General features: G+C 45.5%; 1 protein-coding gene across 1 annotated transcript; it reads right to left on the reverse strand.

The window, feature by feature from the left end:
- Positions 1-8918: 8918 nt before the first annotated feature.
- Positions 8919-10099, reverse strand: LOC125522336. Its single transcript, XM_048687397.1, has 3 exons — positions 9682-10099; positions 9480-9596; positions 8919-9402 (listed from the first exon to the last, which is right to left on the reverse strand). Exons 1-3 carry the CDS (start codon positions 10000-10002, stop codon positions 9325-9327), a joined length of 516 nt encoding a protein of 171 aa, XP_048543354.1. The 5' UTR covers positions 10003-10099; the 3' UTR covers positions 8919-9324.
- Positions 10100-25252: the final 15153 nt, after the last annotated feature.

The raw sequence follows: 25252 nt of genomic DNA on the forward strand, positions 1-25252 counted from the left end.
CCAACCACATGAACATCAAAGACATCACAACTAGCAACAAGACATCATTGTTGGGATGCTTTGAGAAAGGAAACAAGTATCACAAGAAAGAATGGATAACATGCCATGATACAACCTACACAAGGTTGATGCAAGAAATGTGTGCATGAAGTATATGAAGATACTTGTTACCGAGATAACATTGGAAGGATGTGGTAGATACCAATTGAAGGTACAAAGTAGTTCATTGATCATCCTAGCTTGACTCCAATAAGCACATGGTGACAACACCTTCCTTGTGTGTGAGCCGAGCATCCAATGCATCTCCACTTGTTCCTAGAACAACAACACAAACAAAATGGTACCCAAACTCATTGGGACCAAAGAGTTAGAGAACCAACAACACATAGGACAAACTCCACATAAATATGTGCATATAGATATGAAAATGAATTTCATGCAGATCTCATCCAATTTGAGACTTGGTGGAGTTTCCCCTATATATTGGGTCAAAGAAAGAAAACATGCCAAAGAAACTACAAGAAGTAAATATGCATGCTCAAGACTTTCAAGAACCGAGACCAAAAGACAAAGAAATACCAAGCGAAGAAAAGATACCAAATGAATAAATCATCACTTGGAGGATATCCATAAAAGATACATCAAGGAATGAGATATCCATTGATACACTCAAAAAGAAAGATGTCAAACTCCCAAAAGAGAGAATGGCTCCAAACAAACCAAGCCCTCTACAAAGTTTCATGATGGCACAAAGCACCAAAAAGAAACGGCTTGCCTTCCACAAACACACACTTGATAAGGATCACAAGATGAGTGTTTTATAGAGAATAGGATAGCTCCCCCAAGACTAGTGCATTATAGAGAATTTGCATTTGAATACAAAATGCACGAGGTGGGATCACCACTTTCACTATATCTAGAAAACACTAGACAAGGTCAAGAAATTAACAAGATCCACAAGTGGTATGGAATACAATGGGAGTTGACACAACCCTAGGCAAGAGATAAAGTAAATAAAAGCAAAGGCCAATGTAAAGATGATCAATAATTTCTACCACACATAAGTGAGTACCAATTGTCAAAAGACAAGAAGTATTTGGGAATAATTCCTGGTGGTAGATAACAAGGATATCCGACATCATCACACCAAACAAAAGCAAATTGCAACTTGTAGAGCTAACATGCCACCTAGGAACAAGATAATTTACAATATCAACTCTAGGTGACAATATCTCAAATGTACACATTTTCTAGGCTGGTAATATACACATAGCATATTACTCCCCCATAATGTGATACCAATAAGGATAAACAAGAGGCAAATAAAAGGATCCAACAAGAGATAATTAATGGACTATTTAGAATTTGAATTTCTCATGAGAAGACATACCACATAGCGACTAGATAATCTTGAAATATCAATACTAGATGGTATTACTCATGTACACACATTTATAGGATTGTGAGGTGCACAAAGCACATCACTCCCCCATAATGGGATATTCCATTAATCTCTCACAAGAGCCAACTAAGAAATAAACAAGATGCAAAAGGCTCAACGCATGACACACACGTACATGATGTGCAAACCAACACACACATACTTGATTGCTCAAGATAATCAAGTTGGCAGCACAACATATACACACACATGCAAGGAACAAAACCAAAACATGCAAGGGGGCAAGTAACTTTCAATGTAAGCAATTGAGGTACAAGTTACCGCAAGGAGGCACATTGGATATAAGATATAATCTTGATGATTCAATTGACTTGGCTTGAGACAATAAGAATGATGAAGTACCCTTAATTCTTCATAATGTAGCCAAGTCTCCAATGACCTCCAACATCACCTATTGATCAAGTTTGATCTTGTTGGTCCCCAACCAAGTTGGGTCCTAAGAGGTTAGTCACAATAGGCTTGGCTACCCAAATGGTTCTTTGCTTCAAACCACTTTGAGTACCAACAAACTTTGCAACCACATTGCCAACCTTATCCTTCCCAAGAGAATAAACATCATCAATAATAATTGGGTTGGATAAGTTACCACTAGTGCATGAAGAGGCGAGGTGACCTTTCTTGTGACATAGGTAGCAACGTCTACTCTTCACTTTCTTCTCACTTGATTTCTCAACTTGAGAAGCATAAGCTTGAGTCTTCTTGGGAAGAGGCTTTCCTTCAACTTGAGGTTGAGAATGAGAGTGTACTTGTGGCCGCTTCCCTTGTTGCTTGTCACTAATGGGCTTCTTCTTCAATGGGCAAGATCTAACATGATGCCCTTCTACTTTGCACTTGAAGCAAACAATCTTGGCCGAATTCTTGACTTGTTCTTGGCCCTTCCTTTTGTTCACCTTGGACTTCTTCTTCTTGTTGGAGCCACCTTTGTCATTGGGGGATTTTTGCACGCTCAAGATGTTGTTGAGAGTAAATTTCCCTTCATGACTCTTTTCCAAGTCTTTCTTCAAAGAAGTGACTTGGTCCTTGAGCTCTTTGATTTCCTCTACATGGTTAGTCTCAACACAAGTACTAGAGGAAGTATAAGCTTCATCATTAGAGCAACAAGGCAAGGAAAGCAATTCATCACAAGATGTACCAATGTTATGCATGGATGAATCGCGAGGACTAGCACAAGGCAATATAGCATTTTGAATAAAAGTGGTGCTAGTATCCACATGAGGCTCACTAGATGTTACCTTAGCAAGCATGGCCTCATGAGCTAACTTTAGCACATTATGGGATACTAGAAGATCATCATGAGAGCTTGTGAGCTTTACATGATTTTCTTCCAACATCCCATAATTGCTAGATAGCAACTCAAGTTGAGCCCTTAGCTCAACATTCTCCTTCAATATGGATGCTTCACAAGAGATAGAGTTAGTGGCACAAGCATCATCATTAGAAACAAGAGGAGAAGACAACTTGGCAAGCTCTTTTGAATATGAAGCTTCAAGTTGAGCATGAGACTCGGTGAGTTTGATGAGCTCACCCTTGATGACCCTTGAGCCATTTTCGAGGTGCTCAAAATCCTCAAGGAGTCCAGCATGAGCAACTTCAAGCTTAGCATTTTTAGTTTCAAAAACATTGGCCACCTCAAGAGCTCTATCATGAGATTCCTTCACTCTAGATAACTCTAGAGCAAAAGTCTCCTCAAGAGATTCCTTGGTGGTTTGTTCACGTTCAAGAGCTTGAGAGAGGTCTGCAATCTCATTAGCGTAATCACTCTCATGACCTTCCATTTTATAAATGGTGACCTCATGCTCCTCAAGACGAGATTCCAACTCATCAATATATTTCTTGCCCTCAATAGCAATAGACATGATTTCCATGAAGTTGGAACGAGCAATTTTATTCTTAAGAAGAGCTTTAAAAATTATTTCCCCCTTAACTTTTAAGGAGGCAACATCATCATTCTCTTCATCATAATCGACATCATCATCACTCTTGACATCATCAATATTATCACAAGATATATTGGGATTCAAAGTGGGAGATACCTTTGAAGCCTTGGCCATAAGGCAAAAAGCAACCGATGATGATGTAGGATCCCTTGAAGCACCGTTCAAGACCACATCTTGTTCCATGGAGTGTTGGGTTTCCTCTACACTGTTAGCACAACAACTCGAGGAAATAGATACATTTTTATCATGGCAACAAGACATAGCAAGCATATCATCATGAGATTTGAGCAAGCAATTTCTACAAGATATGCAAGAACTTTTAACACAAGCATGTGAAACATTTAGAGTGCTCGAAGTGTTAAAGTCCAAAGAAGGAGCATTGCAATAAGATAGTGATGAAGGATCATCCACAATAAGCATACTATCATTATTGCAATGACCAACACTACTCACCATATCATTACCTTGTGGCAAACCACATGCAGGTGAAGTAGAAGAAGTTGAGAAGACTATACGACCGGAGGTGGAGGGAGAACGATCATCCCCACAAATCTTGGACACACCATATTTTTCTTGAAGCTTTGTCCACAACTCATGAGCATCCCGGAACGGCATGAGTTGAAATATAACTACATTGCTCAAAGCATCGAAAAGCACATTAGAAGCTTGAGCATTGAGATAAGAGTTTTTCTCGTCCTCTAAAGATAATCTTTGGGGATCCTTTGGAGGAGAAAAACCCATATCTACAATTCGCTCTAAATTTGGGTCCATGACCCTAAAGAGATTAAGCATGCGAATTACCCAAACATCAAAATTTGTGCCATCGAAACTAAGAGTGTCAGAGAATCCTAAACCCCTAGTCGACATCCTTACTCTCTAGGCGGTTAAGCCCAATAAAGAGAGACGAGGCTCTGATACCAATTGAAAGATCGTGGATGTCGCCTAGAGGGGGGGTGAATAGGCGTTTTAAAATAATTACGATTTAGGCTTGAACAAATGCGGAATAAACCTAGCGGTTAATTTGTCAAGCACAAAACCTAAAACAACTAGGCTCACCTATGTGCACCAACAACTTATGCTAAGCAAGATAAGCAACTATGTGATAGCAAGATATATGACAAGAAACGATATGGCTATCACAAAGTAAAGTGCATAAGTAAAGAGCTCGGGTAAGAGATAATCGAGGCATGAGGAGACGATGATGTATCCCAAAGTTCACACCCTTGCGGATGCTAATCTCCGTTTGGGGCGGCGTGGAGGCACAATGCTCCCCAAGAAGCCACTAGGGCCACCGTAATCTCCTCACGCCCTCGCACAATGCAAGATGTCGTGATTCCACTAAGGGACCCTTGAGGGCGGTCACCGAACCCGTACAAATGGCAACCCTTGGGGGCGGTCACCGAACCCGTACACTTTGGCAACCCTTGGGGGCGGTCACCGGTACCCGTCAAATTGCTCAGGGCGATCTCCACAACCTAATTGGAGACCCCAACGCTTGCCCGGAGCTTTACACCACAATGATTGAGCTCCGAACAACACCAACCGTCTAGGGCGTCAAGGCACCCAAGAGGAACAAGCTCTAGGGTGCCCAAACACCCAAGAGTAATAAGCTTCTCAAACTTCACTTCCACGTATCACCGTGGAGAACTCAAACCGATGCACCAAATGCAATGGCAAGGGCACACGGAGTGCCCAAGTCCTTCTCTCTCAAATCCCACCAGAGCAACTAATGCTAGGGAGGAAAATGAGAGGAAGAACAAGAAGGAGAACACCAAGAACTCCAAGATCTAGATCCAAGGGGTTCCCCTCACATAGAGGAGAAAGTGATTGGTGGAAATGTGGATCTAGATCTCCTCTTTCTTTTCCCTCAAAAACTAGCAAGAATCCATGGAGGGAGTGAGAGTTAGCAAGCTCAAAGAAGGTCAACAATGGGGGCAAAAACAAGCTCAAAAGATGGGGAGCCATTGGGGAAGAAGACCCCCTTAAATAGGTCCCCACGAATCTGCCTGTTATGTACAGAATAACATAGGAGCGGTACAACCTCTATGAGCACCGGTACAACCGGTAACAGGCAATAAGCGGTACAACCGGCCTACAACCGCCCAACAACCGCACCACAACAGAGACCAGTCCGGTGGTAGAGCGGTACATGACCGGTACAACCTCCGGACCAATTCTGGAGCGGTACAACTGCTCCAAACACCGGTTGTACCGGTCAAGCGGTACAACCTCTCCATGGGGCGGTACAACCTCTCTGTGTAAAACAGGCAATATCAAAACAGCCACAACTTTCGCATACGAGCTCCGAATTCAATGAAACCAAGTTTGTTGGAAAGCTAATGACAAGGGCTAACACAATCTTGAGAGAAATATCAATAAGAAGCAAATGAGAAAAGGACCATAATAAAATGGTGAGAACCCTTCCTTGGATAAGACCAGTAAAACCTCCAACACCGAAAACATCATAGAAGATGCATGCGAACTCCGTTTTCGATGAACTCAAGCTTGTCATCAAGATGACCATAAGCTCTAAGACTCACAAATGGAACCAAACAAGAACCAAGAAAGATGATGCAAGGATGCAATGGTTTGAGCTCTCGACTAATGATACGATCAAGCTACTCCCTAGAGAGCCCCCCTTGATAGTACGGCAATCGATCCTACAACCCGGTCTCCCAACTACCACTATGAGACCGGTAAAATAGAAAACCTATCAAGGACAAACCTTTGCCTTGCACATAGTCCACTTGAGCTAGATGATGATGATCTTGACTTCCTCAAGTTGGACCACCTTTCTTGATTGTGTTGGCTCGATGAAGACTAGTTGATTGCTCCCCCATACTCCACTATGGGTGAGCCACTCTTTGGCACATCTTCAAAATTCCATTGACACCAGAATGGACGGCAAGCTTCAAGCTTGATTGCTCCCCCATACTCCATTATGGGTGAGCCACTCTTCAGTTGCTCCACTTGAACTTTCACACTGCAAACTTGATGACGATCACCACTTGATGTCATCCTCCATGGGTTGTATGAGATCTTCCTCTTGACGCAAGACCATGGAAACATACCTAACCCCACAAAGAACTCTCACGTAGACCATGGGTTAGTACACAAAGCCTCATGGACAATGCTTACCATACCATGGGATCACTTGATCCCTCTCGGTACTTCTTCTACGCTTTGTGAGTTGATCAACTTGATTCACTCTTGACTTAGTCTTGATCAACATTGAATCTTTCCAACTCTCTTCATTTGGATGATGTCTTGAAGGTAAACATGAATGATCACACAATCTTCTTCTTCAAGACATGCTTGCAATAAGCTCAACTCACACATGACCAATCTTTGGATAATTCCTTGAAAAGCACTTTGGCCATCTCAACTCACACATGACCAATCTTTGGATAATTCCTTGAAAAGCACTTTGGCCATCTCATAAACTCCTTGAAACCAACACATGGACTTCAAGACAATCCTATGGACAAATGCTTCAAATATAACTCAAGGCAACCGTTAGTCCATAGAGATTGTCATCAATTACCAAAACCACACATGGGGGCACCGCATGTCCTTTCAAACGCTGCTGTCGGCGGTGGGGTCAGGGATGGGCCGACAGGCGACGGCGACGCATTTCAGGGCAAAAATCACCGGCGGACGGGCTGGCGGAGGTGCAATGAAGACGGTTGGGCGGTTGACACACTGCCGTTCCTTTTACATCTCCTAGAGGTGTAGATGCAAATTTGCACCGTGAGGTGTTGCGGTTTGCATCTTCGGGAGACGAAAATGTATTATTATTATTATTTGCATCTACACTATCTGTTGGAGAGGTATTTTAGGCCCCAGAGATGCAAAAGATAGTTATTTTGCATACGTCTACGTAGTGAGATGGGCATGTGCAGTGAAAGCGAGCTGGTTCGCGTACGTCTACGTAGTGAGATGGGCATGTGCTGGGCAACACATCAATTAAGCTGCCAGTTTGTGTGCTTTCGATCTACTTATGTGCTTCATCTAGCTTTGTTTGGATGAATCAATCTAGCGTGGTCTAAAACTAACGAGCAGTATATGTTTGCATTTCCATGAAGAAAAGTATATGCTTATATATATATAAAGTTGGTGCCAAATCAAGGTGTGGCGGCTGCCACACCTTGCCCACTGGGCTCCTCCGCCAGTGACCGTCCAGCAAGCCTACGATGGAATTACTCACGCACGGCGGTGAGCATCATGAAATTGGTGATGGAGGAAGGTTGATGATGACGATGGCGGCGGATTCCCCTCTCTGGAGCCCCGAACAAACTCCAGATCAGCCCCCCGAGAGTGTTTAGGGCTTGGCGGCAGCTCCGTATCGTAAAACGCGATGAATCCTTCTCTGTGATTTTTTCCTCCCTGAAAGTGAATATATGGAGTCAAGGTTAAGGTCGGTGGAGCGTCAGGGGGCCCACGAGGCAGGGGGCGCACCCAGGAGGTAGGGCGCGCCCCCACCCTCATGGCTAGGGTGTGGCCCCCCTGACGTGAATCTTTATTCCAGTATTTTTTATATATTCCAAAATAATTCTCCGTTGATTTTCAGGTCATTCCGAGAACTTTTATTTCTGCACAAAAATAACACCATGGCAATTCTGCTGAAAATAACGTCAGTCCGAATTTGTTCCATTCAAATCATGCAAGTTAGAGTCCAAAACAAGAGCAAAAGTGTTTGGAAAAGTGGATACGACGGAGATGTATCAATCACCTCCTCACCCGAGCTCGACGTGGCTCCATCGCTGATATACAGCTTTGCGGACCTCCAAGGTGGCTCACCAAAAGTGAAGCCATTGCCGTTGAACGAATCAGATTGGGGCAACACCCCGGACACGCCATCGAACTCCAGATCTGACACCCCACCACGACTAAGGCGCCGAAGGAGGAAACCATATCTGCCATCCACGAACCACGAACCCAGCACACGTTCCGTCTTCTAGATGTCGTCGATGCAGACCACAATCTGCATCCGCTCCTGAACTACCTCCCAAACTCCACGCCGCCGCTGGAAGGAGACAGGTCCACCACGAGGATGCCGCCGTCGCCACGCCATCCTTGCTTGAAAGGAGGTGTTCATGGCTTATTGGCTTAACTGTATTTTCGCCTTCATCCAAGATTGTATTTCTCATGATTGTTACCAAGATTTGGTTAATCAATAAAGCTCCTCCCCCGCAAAAAATAATGATCAATAAAGATCCTAATTTGCAAAAAGAAAAGGACACCTACGTAATCAGAGGACATACATAAAACAATGCATCTAGAGTGACAAGACCCAACTGCCCCAAGGATCTATTTAGTTGGTCTTGAACGCTGGGAAGAGACAAGGACATGGTCGCTAGACATGCATTCAGCATGGCAACAAATGTAATTACCCCCTAGCCTCGTGAGGGTTTATGCTCGATTATGTTAACATTAAGCACAACCAGCAAAAAAGGCTGGTACTCTAGAACAAAGACGATTACATGTTAAAGAAAATGAAACTTCAGAGCAAAGGCGACTTTGCGCAGCAACTTGCAAGTGTGCATTGATGGATTCGATATATTCATGAGCCTTCATATACACACTCACAACGATATCTCAGGGAAAACTGAACGGAGACACTTCCTCCATTCAAACGCAGAGTTCAGACGGCGAATGCTCCATGTGCAGAGGAGGGAGGGAGCAGGCAAGATCTTCTGCTCTTAGTCCACCTGCTGCTGTTTTTCCAGTGCTAACCCATCTGCTCTGCTCGATCGGCAACAAATTTACCAAAAACGAATACTACTAAGTACCACTACCTCTGTTCATTAACATAAGACGTTTTGGCAGTTCAAATTAAACTGCCAAAACGTCTTGTATTAATGAACACAGGGCGTACATCATAAGTATGTTCAGCGTGTTCATTGCTCTCCCAAGAAAACCAAATCAGAGGAAGCCGTCCCTGCGGTCCTGCTCCTCGGCGTCCTTGTTCGCCGTCTGCACGGCCTTGTACCACAGATACCCCTGGAATCCAGACAACTCCTCGATCAAGAAGTGCAAATTTAGTGTAGGATCGATCTGGGTATAAAAGATGGACGTACGGAGGTCGGGATGCCGGTGACGGCGAAGAAGCCGAGGATGGGCGCGTAGAGCGGGCTGTCGGTGCCCACCACGCCGAACACCGCCCGCCCGTTCGTGTACTCGAATATCGACCCGATCTGCACGCGGACGCGACGGTCAGCGGATCCCTTGAGCGGAGGAGGAGGAGAAGAAGGGGGATAAAGAAGGGTTGGAGGAACGTACGGCGGCGATGGCCGTCACGGCGGACGCGAGCAGGTAGGCGTAGAACGGGACCTGGGCGGCCTCGCCGTCCTGCCCCGAGGCCCCGCCCTCGTCGCGCGCCCACGGCGGGGGCTCGTCGGAGCCTGGCCGGGCCCAGGAGGGGACCTTCTCGTCCGCCTTCTTGCCCGACGACTTGGCGGCCGCGACCACCAGCCTTCGGCGCGACGACGACGGCCGCGTCGCGCACGGCGCGGCGCCCGCTTGGGAGGCGAGGCGAGGTTCGGGCTTCCGGCTCGGGCCGACGCAGCGCGAGCCGCAGAGGGAGATGGCTGCCGCGGCCATGGATGGATGCGAGCGCGAGGTCTTGCGGTGGGAGAGCTTGGAGCGCGGTGTGTGTGGAATCGACCGGGCGAGTGTGGATAGGACGTGCGCGGCGCACGGTGCACGGTTCGTCCTCCAGGAAGGTGGTCATCTGGGCCTACGTGCCTGAACGGGCCGGCCCGATTAGCAAAGGGCACAGCCCATTTACTAATCGGGACTTGGTGGGCCGTGCCATGCCGGTTAGACGTGTCGAATATTGCATGATCCAGGAAGCCGTACTGCTCAGATGCTCAGGTCAAAATACTATCTACTAGATCAAGACTTTTTGGGATGCGTCACTTGGCTCTAATCCATCACTACTGCTTGTAACGAGAATTGGATTCCAACAGTGGAAGGTTCAATATTGTTGAGTGGATTTATCGAAGCATCGTTAGAAACGTCAAACAAACAAAGTTGCGTGATTTCTTCCCGCCAATGGATGTTGAGGAAATTGTACAGACTCCGCTAAGTACACACCAACTAGATGACTTCTCGGCTTAGCAACCAAAGGCCATCGGGTATTCATAGTGAGATCATCACATCATCTTCTATTAATAAGTATATATAAAGTAAGAGGGAAGACTAGTTGGAAGGGAGACCTGCGAATTCTGACGATTGGCGGAGGGGAAAACCGTCTACTGCGCTATAGCAAGTGCAAATCCGAGCAAAAGGTTGTGTTGTTCTGTGGAGATTGGCACGCTATTCCTTTCTTTCGTGGATCTATAAAACACATAAATATTGCATCGTTAAACATGTGCTCCATCTGCGGCGATGAAGATACATAACACCACTCGTTAGGGCATCTCTAGCCGCGCCCTCAGGAAGGCCTCCCCAGACGATTTTTCGCGCCGGCGCCGAAAAACGGCCCAGTCACGCCCCCAGGAGCCCGATTCTCGCCGGCCTGGGCCGAAAACAGCGCCGGTGGACCCAGGCCGAACCCGGCGCGCTGGGGGGTGCCCAGGGACGCCGATGCGAGCTGTTTTGGCGCGAAAAAGCCGCGGGCCAGCCGCGTCAGCGACACGGCGCCTCATCTTCCCCCAACGGCCTCGGTTCCCGCGGGGAATCAATGCCAAGGCTGCCGCCGGTCAGCCTTGCCATTGATTCCTCACGGGCGGCGTGTCACGGGACGGCGCGCCGACACCTCCCCTCCCTCGCACGCGTACACACGGGCGCGGCGCGGCTATATAGCCGGTGGCCTTCACTCGCCTGTGCCCACACCAGCCCCGCCCCTCGCCGCCGTCCAGCCCCTCCCTCTCCCTACCTCTCCCGAGCGCCGCCGCCCAGCCCCTCCCTCTATCTCTCTACCTCTCCCGAGCCCGTCGCCATGGCAGAACGCTTCCTCGGAGACGAGGCGGCGGCCAACGGCTTCGGCCGCCGTTCGCTCCGCGAACAGGAGTCCTGGCTCCTGTTCCAGGCGAACATCCCGGCGCCGCCGGACATGTGCGCCGGGCCGACGGGGTGGAGACTCAGCGCCGGGGGAGTGCCCATTCCCCCGTTGCCCGACGCCGTGGCGAAGCCGAAGTACTTCGCCGAGGAAGTCGAGGTCGTGCGCGCCTCCCTCACCGACGCCCAACTCTCCCTCTCCCAGTACGCCGCCGACAACCACGCGGCTTGGGCGGCGTATTTCGAGCGCCGCCAGCAGCAGCGCTTGGCGTCCACCAACGGCGCGCCGGTGGTCGGCGGCCGGCAGAACAGCGAGGGGCGCCACCTGTGGTGGGGCGTCCCCGGCCGCACACTCGAGGGCGTGCTGACGTACCTCGAGGGCGGCAACGACCCGCCGTTGGCGTACCCGGCGAGGGTGGCCGCCCCGGCGCAGCACCGACGCGCCGGGCCATGGGCGCCAAGGAGGTTCGGGTCCTCCTCTTCTTCCTCCTCCCGATCTTCATCGCACTCCTCCGGCACTCCGGCCCTGCTCGGCGTCAAGGCCGAGCCCGCGGCGGAGACGCCGCTCGGCCGGCGCACTCGCAGCGCCGGCATCATCATCAACGAGGGCGGCCGGCGCGCCTACTCGTCGGCTCCTCCTCCGCGCTTCGTCAAGCCAAAGACGGAGCCGGGGCTCGCGCCGGTGAAGACGGAGCCGGGGCTCGCGCCGGTGAAGAAGGAGCCGGCCGCACCGGTGACGACGGAGCTCGACGACGACGACGCGGCCCTGGGATGGGCGCGCAGGGACTCCATAGCGATGGAGAAGGAGCGCCTGGAGAAGGCGAAGGAGCGCCAGTGCGCCGCCCTGCTTCGCTTCGCGAAGCGTCGATGCGGCCGCGACGAAGGCGGAGTCGTCGTCATCTACGACAGCGACGACGACGACAACGATGCGCCGCCACCAGTCCGCGATGGCGACGCCGGGCAGGGGTCCAGTAGGGGCGCCCGCGTCAAGGAGGAGAAGGCCGACAATGACGATAGCGGCGACGGCGACGACTTCAGCCAGTTTTTCCTTTAGATTAGTTTATGTATATGTGCTATGTAATGAAAATCCGCAAACTTCACCGAAATGTGCCGAAATTTATCGTGCTTGGCCGAAATTTATCGTGTTTAAGCCGAACTTCGCCGAACTTTTTTTATTTTAAAACGTGTCTGGGGGCGGCCCTGGAGCCGGCGGCTGGGGACCAACTCGCCCTCAGGCCCAATTTTTACGCCGGCTCATCCCCAGACGGTGATTTTAGGCGCCCCTGAGGGGCCAACGGCTGGAGATGCCTTTAGAGTGCACCATTGTGAGGTGTGTATGGACTCTTCTCAACGAGGAAACGAGAGGTATGCTGGATTTTCAAAGGGGGCGATGCGCTAGAAGTTAGTTCTTTAACTTGATTGAAAACCTTCACCCTGTACATGTTGCAAGAATATCCGTGACCATGGGCAGTTTGCGTGCTAGGAGTAAGGCCATGCATGAAAAATATATTTAAGTCCCCGTTTGTCGCACACAATTTCATTGACCAACTATTCTCATATCTATCAATGACTAAACCGGAGATGGGAGTGGCTACTCCTCGTGTATCTGTGGCAGCTAAATGGAATCCGCCTCCAGTGGTTTCGTGAAGATAAATGTGGACACTGGACTGAGCAGAGACATAGATTGGGAATCTGTCACTTTTGTGGCTCATGATGCAGCTGGACATTACCTTGGGGGCTCGACCATCTCTTTCGCCGAGCAGTTTGAAGCTGAGACAATGGAAGCAACTTTGGCTTGAATCTGAGATGGAGGAATCAAGACTTGGTCGAAGAAGCTTAGTGATTAAAGGTTTTGCCATGAACCAAGGAGTACGAATAAATTGTTTTTCTTAGGCAAAGTTCGAATAAATAGATGCATACTCTATCTAGAAGCCCGCTACCCCTACAACCAGCACACCATTTGTGTGGTTTGGAAATCCGCCTATGGGTGTGGGCTTTCTTGCCCTTATTTCTGATAATTGATAAAGGGGCAAATGATTACTAAAAAATTACATTGACGATCAATGAGGGGGTGTGAATCAAAGAGACGCCGATGGCTTGAGAGCATAATAGGTTTAATAATGTCGTAAAAAACAGATTTTTTTGCGGGAATAAAAAAAAGAAATGGAAAAATAATATATTGGAAAGATGAAAGATTGTTTACTTATGTACGTATAAATGTTCATGCATATCAATAAAATGTTCATTGTCTATCTGATTTTTTTCGTGTATAAATAATTATATATTTATATTTTTTTGCATTTGTTATAGAAACATCTTTGAAAAAAGGTCTTTTAAGAAAGTTCTGATATAAGAAAATGTTTTGATATAAAAAGATATATATGTAAGAAAATTTTCTTACATCTCCCTCCATCCCTAATTATACACTAAAAGATGCCGTATGTGGACAAATCTAAGACACCTAATTTATGACGGAGGTAATATGAATAACATCTTTGAGAAAAGATCTAGTATATAAAGCTATATTTGTATTAAAAAATCAATTATTAATAAAAATATAGACTATTAAGAAGTTCTTACACATGTGAATATATGTTCATGTAATGTGGGAAAAAAATCAAGTCAAGAAAGAAGCTCAAAACTTATAAGTTCTAACTACGGGCAAACTGTATGGCAGGTTTTGTCTCCGAGGAGCGTGGTGAAGGCTTATTTATACTCAGTTCTAACATTAACCTTCTCCCACTGTATCCCCTAATTATTGTGTAGGCCAATGTGTTGTATCAAGCCGCTGAGGATAACAATATTTTCAGACGACCAAAGAGGTGCGTGAAGCAATTTGAAGCTAGGTGGTTAAAGGAAGAGACTGTTACTAAAATTGTTAAGGCTTCTTGGAAAAGAGCAAAGTTAGCAGGTATTAGCCCTTCACTAGCTGATCGAAAGAGAGCCGTGCATGCCGATTGGCACACTTGGGATCGTGTAACTCTCAAGGGCCCAAAGCGAAGAATTAATAAATTAAAAAAGAGCTAGAGAGACTGAGGCGTGGTCCCTTGAACACAGAATCACGGTGCCGACAGAAGGAGATTATTGTGGTAATTGAGAACCTATTGGACCAAGAGGAAATTTTCTGGCTACAAAGGGGTCGTGCAAACTGGTTGATGCACGGGGATCGTAATACATCGTTCTTCCACACCGCAGCTACGGCTAGGAAAAGGAAAAATAATATAAAGAAACTTTTAGATGATTCTGGGGTTTGGAGAGAAGGTAAGGAGCTGAAGAATCACATTACTGATTATTTTTCAAAACTCTTCACATCAGAAATCCAGCATCCAAATCAAGAGGTTTTGTCCCTAGTTCGTAGGAGAGTGACGACTGAAATGAACAATGCTCTTCTTGCCCCTTATACTGCTGAAGATGTTCGCAAGGCGCTATTCGAGATTGGGGACTTAAAAGCTCCAGGGCAGATGGACTCCATGCTATCTTCTATAAAAGATTTTGGCCTATGCTAGGGGACGATCTAGTTGAGGAGGTCCTACAAGCCATCAATACGTGTACTATACCAGCTGGTTGGAACGATACTGCGATTGTGATTATTCCAAAGGTTAACACACCGGAAAAAGTAACCCAATTTAGGCCGATCAGTTTATGCAATGTGGTATATAAAATAATTACAAAGATGGTGGCCCTTCGCTTGAAGGTTCTCCTGCCAGATATTATAAGCCCGACTCAGAGTGCTTTTGTGTTTGGCAGACTAATAACGGATAATATATTGATAGCTTATGAGTGTTTTCGCACAATCAAAAATAAAAGAGAAGGTAGAGAGGGCTTGTGTGCTATTAAACTGGATATGCACAAAGCTTATGACATAGTTGAGTGGCCTTTTTTGAAGGAGATTATGCTGAGACTGGGCTTCCGTCAAGATTGGGTGAAATTAATTATGCAATGCATCTCAATGGTCGAATACAAAGTAAGGATTAACGCGGAGGATAGCGAGAGTTTTAAACCTACAAGGGGTTTGAGGCACGGTGACCCATTGTCACCATACCTTTTCTCGTTGTGCACAAAGGGATTGAATGCTCTACTTACACGGGCAGAGGAAATTGGAACTATTTTAGGAGTAAAAGTTTGTAGAGATGCCCCGCCCATCACAAACTTTCTCTTTGCGGATGATTCTTTGATTCTCGTGAAAGCCAACCAACACAATGCGGAAGCTCTGAAAACAGCGTTAGATTTATACTGTCAGGCATCGGGACAATTGGTAAGCATTAAAAAATCCAGCATTTTCTTTAGCCCAAACACGAAGGTGGAGATTAGGGAACAATTGTGTATAACGCTGAATATAATGACAAAGGCCCTCGGTGATAAATATTTGCGCTTGCCAGCAAATGTGGGTGTAGATAAAACAGACTGTTTCCAATTTCTGATTGAACGGATTGTCAAGAAAATTAGTGGCTGGAAGGAAAAATTATTGTCTGCCGGGGGAAAGGAGATCCTGCTCAAGGTTGTGATCCAAGCCATACCCACCTATGCAATGTCGGTCTTTAAAATTCCTAAAAAAATTGTAAAGGAATCATTGACACGATAGCACATTTCTGGTGGGGAGACGAGGAGAACCATAGGAGGATGCAGTGGATGGCCTGGTGGAAAATGTGCGTACCTAAAAACCAAAGGGGGGTGGGATTTCGTGATATTCACTGTTTCAATCTGGCACTGCTCGCCAAACAGGCATGGCACCTTCTGGATAATCCAGATTCTTTGTGTGCCACAATTCTAAGGGCTAAATACTATCCTGATGGCGATTTGTTAAATTCTAAACAAAAGAAAGGCTCTTCTTTCACCTGGCAAAGTATTATGGTTGGCATAAATTCTCTGAAACGTGGCTATATTTGGCGTGTGAGGAATGGACAAAATATAAATATTTGGGAAGATGCCTGGATCCCAAATTATGATACTAGAAAAGTTGTGACACCTAGGGGGGACAACTGTTAACTAAGGTGGGTGATTTGATTGATCCTGTTTCAATTCTTGGGACGAAGATCTGATTACACAAACAATGTGGCACATTGATGTTCAACGGGTTCTCTCAGTTCCAATCTCGCAACATGATATGCCAGATTTCATTGCTTGGAGTTATACGAAAAATGGTATGTTCTCGGTTCGGTCTGCTTATTTTGTGGAGTGGAACCACCAGTATGGAAGTAGACTAAGACATTCTAACGGGACGGGGCGAAGCACAGTTAATCCTATTTGGAGTAAGATATGGAAGTTACCGTGTCCGGCAAAAGTCAAAAAATTTATATGGCGTACATTACATGGAACACTTCCATGTCGGGTTACGCTCGCAAATAGACATATGAAGGTCACGCCCATTTGCCCTACTTGCTCTGAGGGTTCTGAAGATACAAAGCATATGCTTTTCCTTTGCAGTAGAGCAAAGGAGGTTTGGACAAGGCTGGGGATGGATGATATCATTGATAAAGCTTGCAAGGTTGACCCTGCTGGAGAGGCGGTGCTGGAATACCTACTACTTCTGCCAGACCAAGATTTGAGGATAATGGGTCATCACAATGTGCGTGAAATGATTGCTGTTTCAGCATGGTATCTATGGTGGGAAAGACGGAAGTTAGTGCACAAGGAGACAACTCAGAATGCACTTCAGATTTCAATGGGGATTCTAGCCCTTACGTCAAACTTCGTAAATGCATCATCCCCCAAGGCTACTATGAAAAAGGGGGGTTGGTCATGTCCTACTAGAGGTTTTGTGAAACTTAACGTTGAAGCTTCTTTTTCAAGGAAATATGCCCTAGAGGCAATAATAAAGTTATTATTTATTTCCTTATATCATGATAAATGTTTATTATTCATGCTAGAATTGTATTAACCAGAAACATAATACATGTGTGAATACATAGACAAAAACAGAGAGTCACTAGTATGCCTCTACTTGACTAGCTCGTTAATCAAACATGGTTATGTTTCCTAACCATAGACATGAGTTGTCATTTGATTAACGGGATCACATCATTAGGAGAATGATGTGATTGACTTGACCCATTGACCCATTCCGTTAGCTTAGCACTTGATCATTTAGTTTGTTGTTATTGCTTTCTTCATAACTTATACATGTTTATGACTATGAGATTATGCAACTCCCGTTTACCGGAGGAACACTTTGTGTGCCACCAAACATCACAACATAACTGGGTGATTATAAAGGTGCTCTACAGGTGTCTCCAAAGGTACTTGTTGGGTTGGCGTATTTCGAGATTAGGATTTGTCACTCGGATTGTTGGAGAGGTATCTCTGGGCCCTCTCGGTAATGCACATCACTCAAGCCTTGCAAGCATTGCAACTAATAAGTTAGTTGCAGGATGATGTATTACGGAACGAGTAAAGAGACTTGCCGGTAACGATATTGAACTAGGTATTGAGATACCGACGATCGAATCTCGGGCAAGTAACATACCGATGACAAAGGGAACAACGTATGTTGTTATGCGGTCTGACCGATAAAGATCTTCGTAGAATATGTAGGAGCCAATATGAGCATCAGGTTCCGCTATTGGTTATTGACCGGAGACGTGTCTCGGTCATGTCTACATAGTTCTCGAACCCGTAGGGTCCGCACGCTTAAAGTTCGGTGACGATCGTAATTAGGGTTTTTGTGTTTTGATGTACCGAAGGTTGTTTGGAGTCCCGGATGTGATCACGGACATGACGAGGAGTCTCGAAATGGTCGAGACATAAATATTGATATATTGGAAGCCTATATTTGGATATCGGAAACGTTCCGGGTGAAATCGGGATTTTACCGGAGTACCGGGGGGTTACCGGAATCCCCCCCCCCCCCCCCGGGGGGGGGGGGGGGGGGGGGTTATTGGGCCTACATGGGCCATAAGGGAGAAGAGGAGGGCAGGCCGCGCGCCCCCTCCCCCTAGTCCGAATAGGACAAGGAAGGGGGGGCGGCGCCCCCCTTTCCTCTTTCTCCCTTCCTCCTTCCTTTTCCAACAAGGCAAGAGGGGGGAGTCCTACTCCCGGTTGGAGTAGGACTCCTCCAGGTGCACCCATAGGGCCAGCCGCACCTCCCCCTCTCCCTCCTTTATATATTGAGGCAAGGGGTACCCCATGACACACAAGTTGATCCTCGTGATCATTCCTTAGCCGTGTGCGGTGCCCCCTTCCACCATATTCCACCTCAGTCATATTGTAGCGGTGCTTAGGCGAAGCCCTGCGTCAGTAGAACATCATCACCGTCATCACGCCGTCGTGCTGACGAAACTCTCCCTCAATGTTTTGCTGGATCGGAACTCGAGGGACGTCACCGAGTTGAACGTGTGCAGAACTCGGAGGTGCCGTACGTTCGGTACTTGGATCGGTCAGATCGGGAAGACGTACGACTACTTCCTCTAGGTTGTGTCAACCCTTCCGTTGCCGGTCTACGAGGGTACATAGACAACACTCTCCCCTCTCATTGCTATGCATCACCATGATCTTGCATGTGCGTAGGAATTTTTTTGAAATTACTACGTTCCCCAACAGTGGTATCAGAGCCTAGGTTTTATGCGTTGATGTTGTGCACGAGTAGAACACAAGTGAGTTGTGGGCGATATAAGTCATACTGCTTACCAGCATGTCATACTTTGGTTCGGCGGTATTGTTGGATGAAGCGGCCCGGACCGACATTACGCGTACGCTTACGCGAGACTGGTTCTACCGACGTGCTTTGCACACAGGTGGCTGGCGGGTGTCAGTTTCTCCAACTTTAGTTGAACCAAGTGTGGCTACGCCCGGTCCTTGTGAAGGTTAAAACAGCACCAACTTGACAAATTATCGTTGTGGTTTTGATGCGTAGGTAAGAACGGTTCTTGCTAAGCCCGTAGCAGCCACGTAAAACTTGCAACAACAAAGTAGAGGACGTCTAACTTATTTTTGCAGGGCATGTTGTGATGTGATATGGTCAAGACATGATGCTAAATTTTATTGTATGAGATGATCATGTTTTGTAACCGAGTTATCGGCAACTGGCAGGAGCCATATGGTTGTCGCTTTATTGCATGCAATGCAATTGCGCTGTAATGCTTTACTTTATCACTAAGCGGTAGCGATAGTCATGGAAGCATAAGATTGGCGAGACGACAACGATGCTACGATGGTGATCAAGCTGTCGCGCCGGTGACGATGGTGATCATGAAGGTGCTTCGGAGATGGAGATCACAAGCACAAGATGATGATGGCCATATCATATCACTTATATTGATTGCATGTGATGTTTATCTTTTATGCATCTTATCTTGCTTTGATTGACGGTAGCATTATAAGATGACCCCCCACTAAATTATCAAAGTATAAGTGTTCTCCCTGAGTATGCACCGTTGCGAAAGTTCTTCGTGCTGAGACACCACGTGATGATCGGGTGTGATAGGCTCTACGTTCAAATACAACGGGTGCAAAACAGTTGCACACGCAAAATACTTAGGTTTAACTTGACGAGCCTAGCATATAACAGATATGGCCTCGGAACACGGAGACCGAAAGGTCGAGCGTGAATCATATAGTAGATATGATCAACATATTGATGTTCACCATTGATACTACTCCATCTCACGTGATGATCGGACATGGTTTAGTTGATTTGGATCACGTGATCACTTAGAGGATTAGAGGGATATCTTTCTAAGTGGAAGTTCTTAAGTAATATGATTAATTGAACTTAAATTTATCATGAACTTAGTACCTGATAGTATCTTGCTTGTCTATGTTTGATTGTAGATAGATGGCTCGTGCTGTTGTTCCGTTGAATTTTAATGTGTTCCTTGAGAAATCAAAGTTGAAAGATGATGATAGCAATTACACGGACTGGGTCCGTAACTTGAGGATTATCCTCATTGCTGCACAAAAGAATTACGTCCTGGAAGCACCGCCAAGTGCCAAGCCTGTTGCAGGAGCGACACCAGATGTTATGAACGTCTGGCAGAGCAAAGCTGATGACTACTCGATAGTTCAGTGTGCCATGCTTTACGGCTTAGAACCGGGTCTTCAACGACGTTTTGAACGTCATGGAGCATATGAGATGTTCCAGGAGTTGAAGTTAATATTTCAAGCAAATGCCCGGATTGAGAGATATGAAGTCTCCAATAAGTTCTATAGCTGCAAGATGGAGGAGAATAATTCTGTCGGTGAACATATACTCAAAATGTCTGGGTATCATAATCACTTGACTCAACTGGGGGTTAATCTTCCTATTGATAGTGTCATTGACAGAGTTCTTCAATCACTGCCACCAAGCTACAAAAGCTTCGTGATGAACTATAATATGCAAGGGATGAATAAAACTATTCCTGAGCTCTTCGCGATGCTAAAAGCCGCGGAGGTAGAAATCAAGAAGGAGCATCAAGTGTTGATGGTCAATAAGACCACCAGTTTCAAGAAAAGGGGCAAAGGGAAGAAGAAAGGGAACTTCAAGAAGAACAACAAACAAGTTGCTGCTCAGGAGAAGAAACCCAAGTCTGGACCTAAGCCTGAGACTGAGTGCTTCTACTGCAAGCAGACTGGTCACTGGAAGCGGAACTGCCCCAAGTATTTGGCGGATAAGAAGGATGGCAAAGTGAACTAAGGTATATGTGATATACATGTTATTGATGTGTACCTTACTAATGCTCGCAGTAGCACCTGGGTATTTGGTACTGGTTCTGTTGCTAACATTTGCAACTCGAAACAGGGGCTACGGATTAAGCGAAGATTGGCTAAGGACGAGGTGACGATGAGCGTGGGAAATGGTTCCAAAGTCGATGTGATCGCGGTCGGCACGCTACCTCTACATCTACCTTCGGGATTATTATTAGACCTAAATAATTGTTATTTGGTGCCAGCGTTGAGCATGAACATTATATCTGGATCTTGTTTGATGTGAGACGGTTATTTATTTAAATCAGAGAATAATGGTTGTTCTATTTATATGAGTAATATCTTTTATGGTCATGCACCCTTGAAGAGTGGTCTATTTTTGATGAATCTCGATAGTAGTGATACACATATTCATAATGTTGAAATCAAAAGATGCAGAGTTGATAATGATAGTGCAACTTATTTGTGGCACTGTCGTTTAGGCCATATCGGTGTAAAGCGCATGAAGAAACTCCATACTGATGGACTTTTGGAACTACTTGATTATGAATCACTTGGTACTTGCGAACCGTGCCTCATGGGTAAGATGACTAAAACGCCATTCTCCAGTACTATGGAGAGAGCAACGGATTTGTTGGAAATCATACATACATATGTATGTGGTCCAATGAATGTTGAGGCTCGTGGCAGATATCGTTATTTTCTCGCCTTCACAGATGATTTAAACAGATGTGGGTATATCTACTTAATGAAACATAAGTCTGAAACATTTGAAAAGTTCAAAGAATTTTAGAGTGAAGTTGAAAATCATCGTAACAAGAAAATAAAGTTTCTACGATCTGATCATGGAGGAGAATATTTGAGTTACGAGTTTGGTCTACATTTGAAACAATGCGTAATAGTTGCGCAACTCACGCCACCCGAAACACCACAGCGTAATGGTGTGTCCGAATGTCGTAATCGTACTTTATTAGATATGGTGCGATCTATGATGTCTCTTACTGATTTACCATTATCGTTTTGGGGTTATGCTTTAGAGACGGCTGCATTCACGTTAAATAGGACACCATCGAAATCCGTTGAGACGACGCCTTATGAACTGTGGTTTGGCAAGAAACCAAAGTTGTCGTTTCTGAAAGTTTGGGGTTGTGATGCTTATGTGAAAAAGCTTCAACCTAATAAGCTCGAACCCAAATCGAAGAAATGTGTCTTCATAGGATACCCAAAGGAGACTGTTGGGTACACCTTCTATCACAGATCCGAAGGCAAAAATTTTGTTGCTAAATTCGGAGTTTCTCTAGAGAAGGAGTTTCTCTCGAAAGAAGTGAGTGGGAGAAAAGTAGAACTTGATGAGGTAACTGTACCTGCTCCCTTATTGGAAAGTAGTACATCATAGAAACCGGTTTCTGTGACACCTACACCAATTAGTGATGAAGCTAATGATAATGATCATGAAACTTCAGATCAAGTTACTACCGAACCTCGTAGATCAACCAGAGTAAGATCCGCACCAGAGTGGTACGGTAATCCTGTTCTGGAAGTCATGCTACTAGATCATGATGAACCTACGAACTATGAAGAAGCGATGGTGAGCCCAGATTCCGCAAAATGGCTAGAAGCCATGAAATCTGAGATGGGATCCATGTATAAGAACAAAGTGTGGACTTTGGTTGACTTGCCTGTTGATCGGCAAGCAATTGAGAATAAATGGATCTTCAAGAAGAAAACTGACGCTGACGGTAATGTTACTGTCTACAAAGCTCGACTTGTTGCAAAAGGTTTTCGACAAAGTTCAAGGGATTGACTACGATGAGACCTTCTCACCCGTAGCGATGCTTAAGTCTGTCCGAATCATGTTAGCAATTGCCGCATTTTATGATTATGAAATTTGGCAAATGGATGTCAAAAGTGCATTCCTGAATGGATTTCTGGAAGAAGAGTTGTATATGATGCAACCAGAAGGCTTTGTCGATCCAAAGGGAGCTAACAAAGTGTGCAAGCTCCAGCGATCCATTTATGGACTGGTGCAAGCCTCTCGGAGTTGGAATAAACGCTTTGATAGTGTGATCAAAGCATTTGGTTTTGTACAGACTTTTGGACAAGCCTGTATTTACAAGAAAGTGAGTGGGAGCTCTGTAGCATTTCTGATATTATATGTGGATGACATATTATTGATTGGAAATGATATAGAATTTCTGGATAGCATAAAGGGATACTTGAATAAGAGTTTTTCAATGAAAGACCTCGGTGAAGCTGCTTACATATTGGGCATTAAGATCTATAGAGATAGATCAAGACGCTTAATTGGACTTTCACAAAGCACATACCTTGACAAGGTTTTGAAGAAGTTCAAAATGGATCAAGCAAAGAAAGGGTTCTTGCCTGTGTTACAAGGTGTGAAGTTGAGTAAGACTCAATGTCCGACCACCACAGAAGATATAGAGAAAATGAAAGATGTTCCCTATGCTTCAGCCATAGGCTCTATCATGTATGCAATGCTGTGTACCAGACCTGATGTGTGCCTTGCTATAAGTCTAGCGGGGAGGTACCAAAGTAATCCAGGAGTGGATCACTGGACAGCGGTCAAGAACATCCTGAAATACCTGAAAAGGACTAGGGATATGTTTCTCGTATATGGAGGTGACAAAGAGCTCGTCAATGGTTACGTTGATGCAAGCTTTGACACTGATCCGGACGATTCTAAATTGCAAACCGGATACGTGTTTTTACTGAATGGTGGAGCTGTCAGTTGGTGCAGTTCTAAACAAAGCGTCGTGGCGGGATCTACATGTGAAGCAGAGTACATAGCTGCTTCGGAAGCAGCAAATGAAGTAGTCTGGATGAAGGAGTTCATATCCGATCTAGGTGTCATACCTAGTGCATCAGGTCCAATGAAAATCTTTTGTGACAATACTGGTGCAATTGCCTTGGCGAAGGAATCCAGATTTCACAAGAGAACCAAACATATCAAGAGACACTTCAATTCGATTCGGGATTTAGTCCAAGTGGGAGACATAGAAATTTGCAAGATACATACGGATCTGAATTTTGCAGACCCGCTGACTAAGCCTCTTCCACGAGAAAAACATGATCAACACCAAGGCTCCATGGGTGTTAGAATCATTACTGTGTAATCTAGATTATTGACTCTATTGCAAGTGGGAGACTGCAGAAAATATGCCCTAGAGGCAATAATAAAGTTATTATTTATTTCCTTATATCATGATAAATGTTTATTATTCATGCTAGAATTGTATTAACCGGAAACATAATACATGTGTGAATACATGGACAAAAACAGAGAGTCACTAGTATGCCTCTACTTGACTAGCTCGTTAATCAAACATGGTTATGTTTCCTAACCATAGACATGAGTTGTCATTTGATTAACAGGATCACATCATTAGGAGAATGATGTGATTGACTTGACCCATTCCGTTAGCTTAGCACTTGATCGTTTAGTTTGTTGCTATTGCTTTCTTCATAACTTATACATGTTCCTATGACTATGAGATTATGCAACTCCCGTTTACCGGAGGAACACTTTGTGTGCTACCAAACGTCACAACGTAACTGGGTGATTATAAAGGTGCTCTACAGGTGTCTCTGAAGGTACTTGTTGGGTTGGCGTATTTCGAGATTAGGATTTGTCACTCCGATTATCGGAGAGGTATCTCTAGGCCCTCTCGGTAATGCACATCACTTAAGCCTTGCAAGCATTGCAACTAATAAGTTAGTTGCAGGATGATGTATTACGGAACGAGTAAAGAGACTTGCCGGTAACGAGATTGAACTAGGTATTGAGATACCGACGATCGAATCTCGGGCAAGTAACATACCGATGACAAAGGGAACAACGTATGTTGTTATGCGGTCTGACCGATAAAGATCTTTGTAGAATATGTAGGAGCCAATATGAGCATCCAGGTTCCGCTATTGGTTATTGACCAGAGACGTGTCTCAATCATGTCTACATAGTTCTCGAACCCGTAGGGTCCGCACGCTTAAAGTTCGGTGACGATCGTAATTAGGGTTTTTGTGTTTTGATGTACCGAAGGTTGTTTGGAGTCCCGGATGTGATCACGGACATGACGAGGAGTCTCGAAATGGTCGAGACATAAAGATTGATATATTGGAAGCCTATATTTCGATATCGGAAACGTTTCGGGTGAAATCGGGATTTTATCGGAGTACCGGGGGGTTACCAGAACCCCCCCCCCCCCGGGGG

The sequence above is a fragment of the Triticum urartu genome, chromosome 1 (assembly GCF_003073215.2).
Source record: "Triticum urartu cultivar G1812 chromosome 1, Tu2.1, whole genome shotgun sequence".
Lineage (NCBI taxonomy): Eukaryota > Viridiplantae > Streptophyta > Magnoliopsida > Poales > Poaceae > Triticum > Triticum urartu.

Coding starts and splice junctions, on each gene's coding strand:
- LOC125522336 (XM_048687397.1), bottom strand. CDS start 10,002: ATGGCCGCGGCAGCCATCTCCCTCTGCGGCTCGCGCTGCGTCGGCCCG. Junction 9,597..9,681: donor CCGTGACGGCCATCGCCGCC/GTACGTTCCTCC, acceptor GTCCGCGTGCAG/ATCGGGTCGATATTCGAGTA. Junction 9,403..9,479: donor TCACCGGCATCCCGACCTCC/GTACGTCCATCT, acceptor TCTGGATTCCAG/GGGTATCTGTGGTACAAGGC.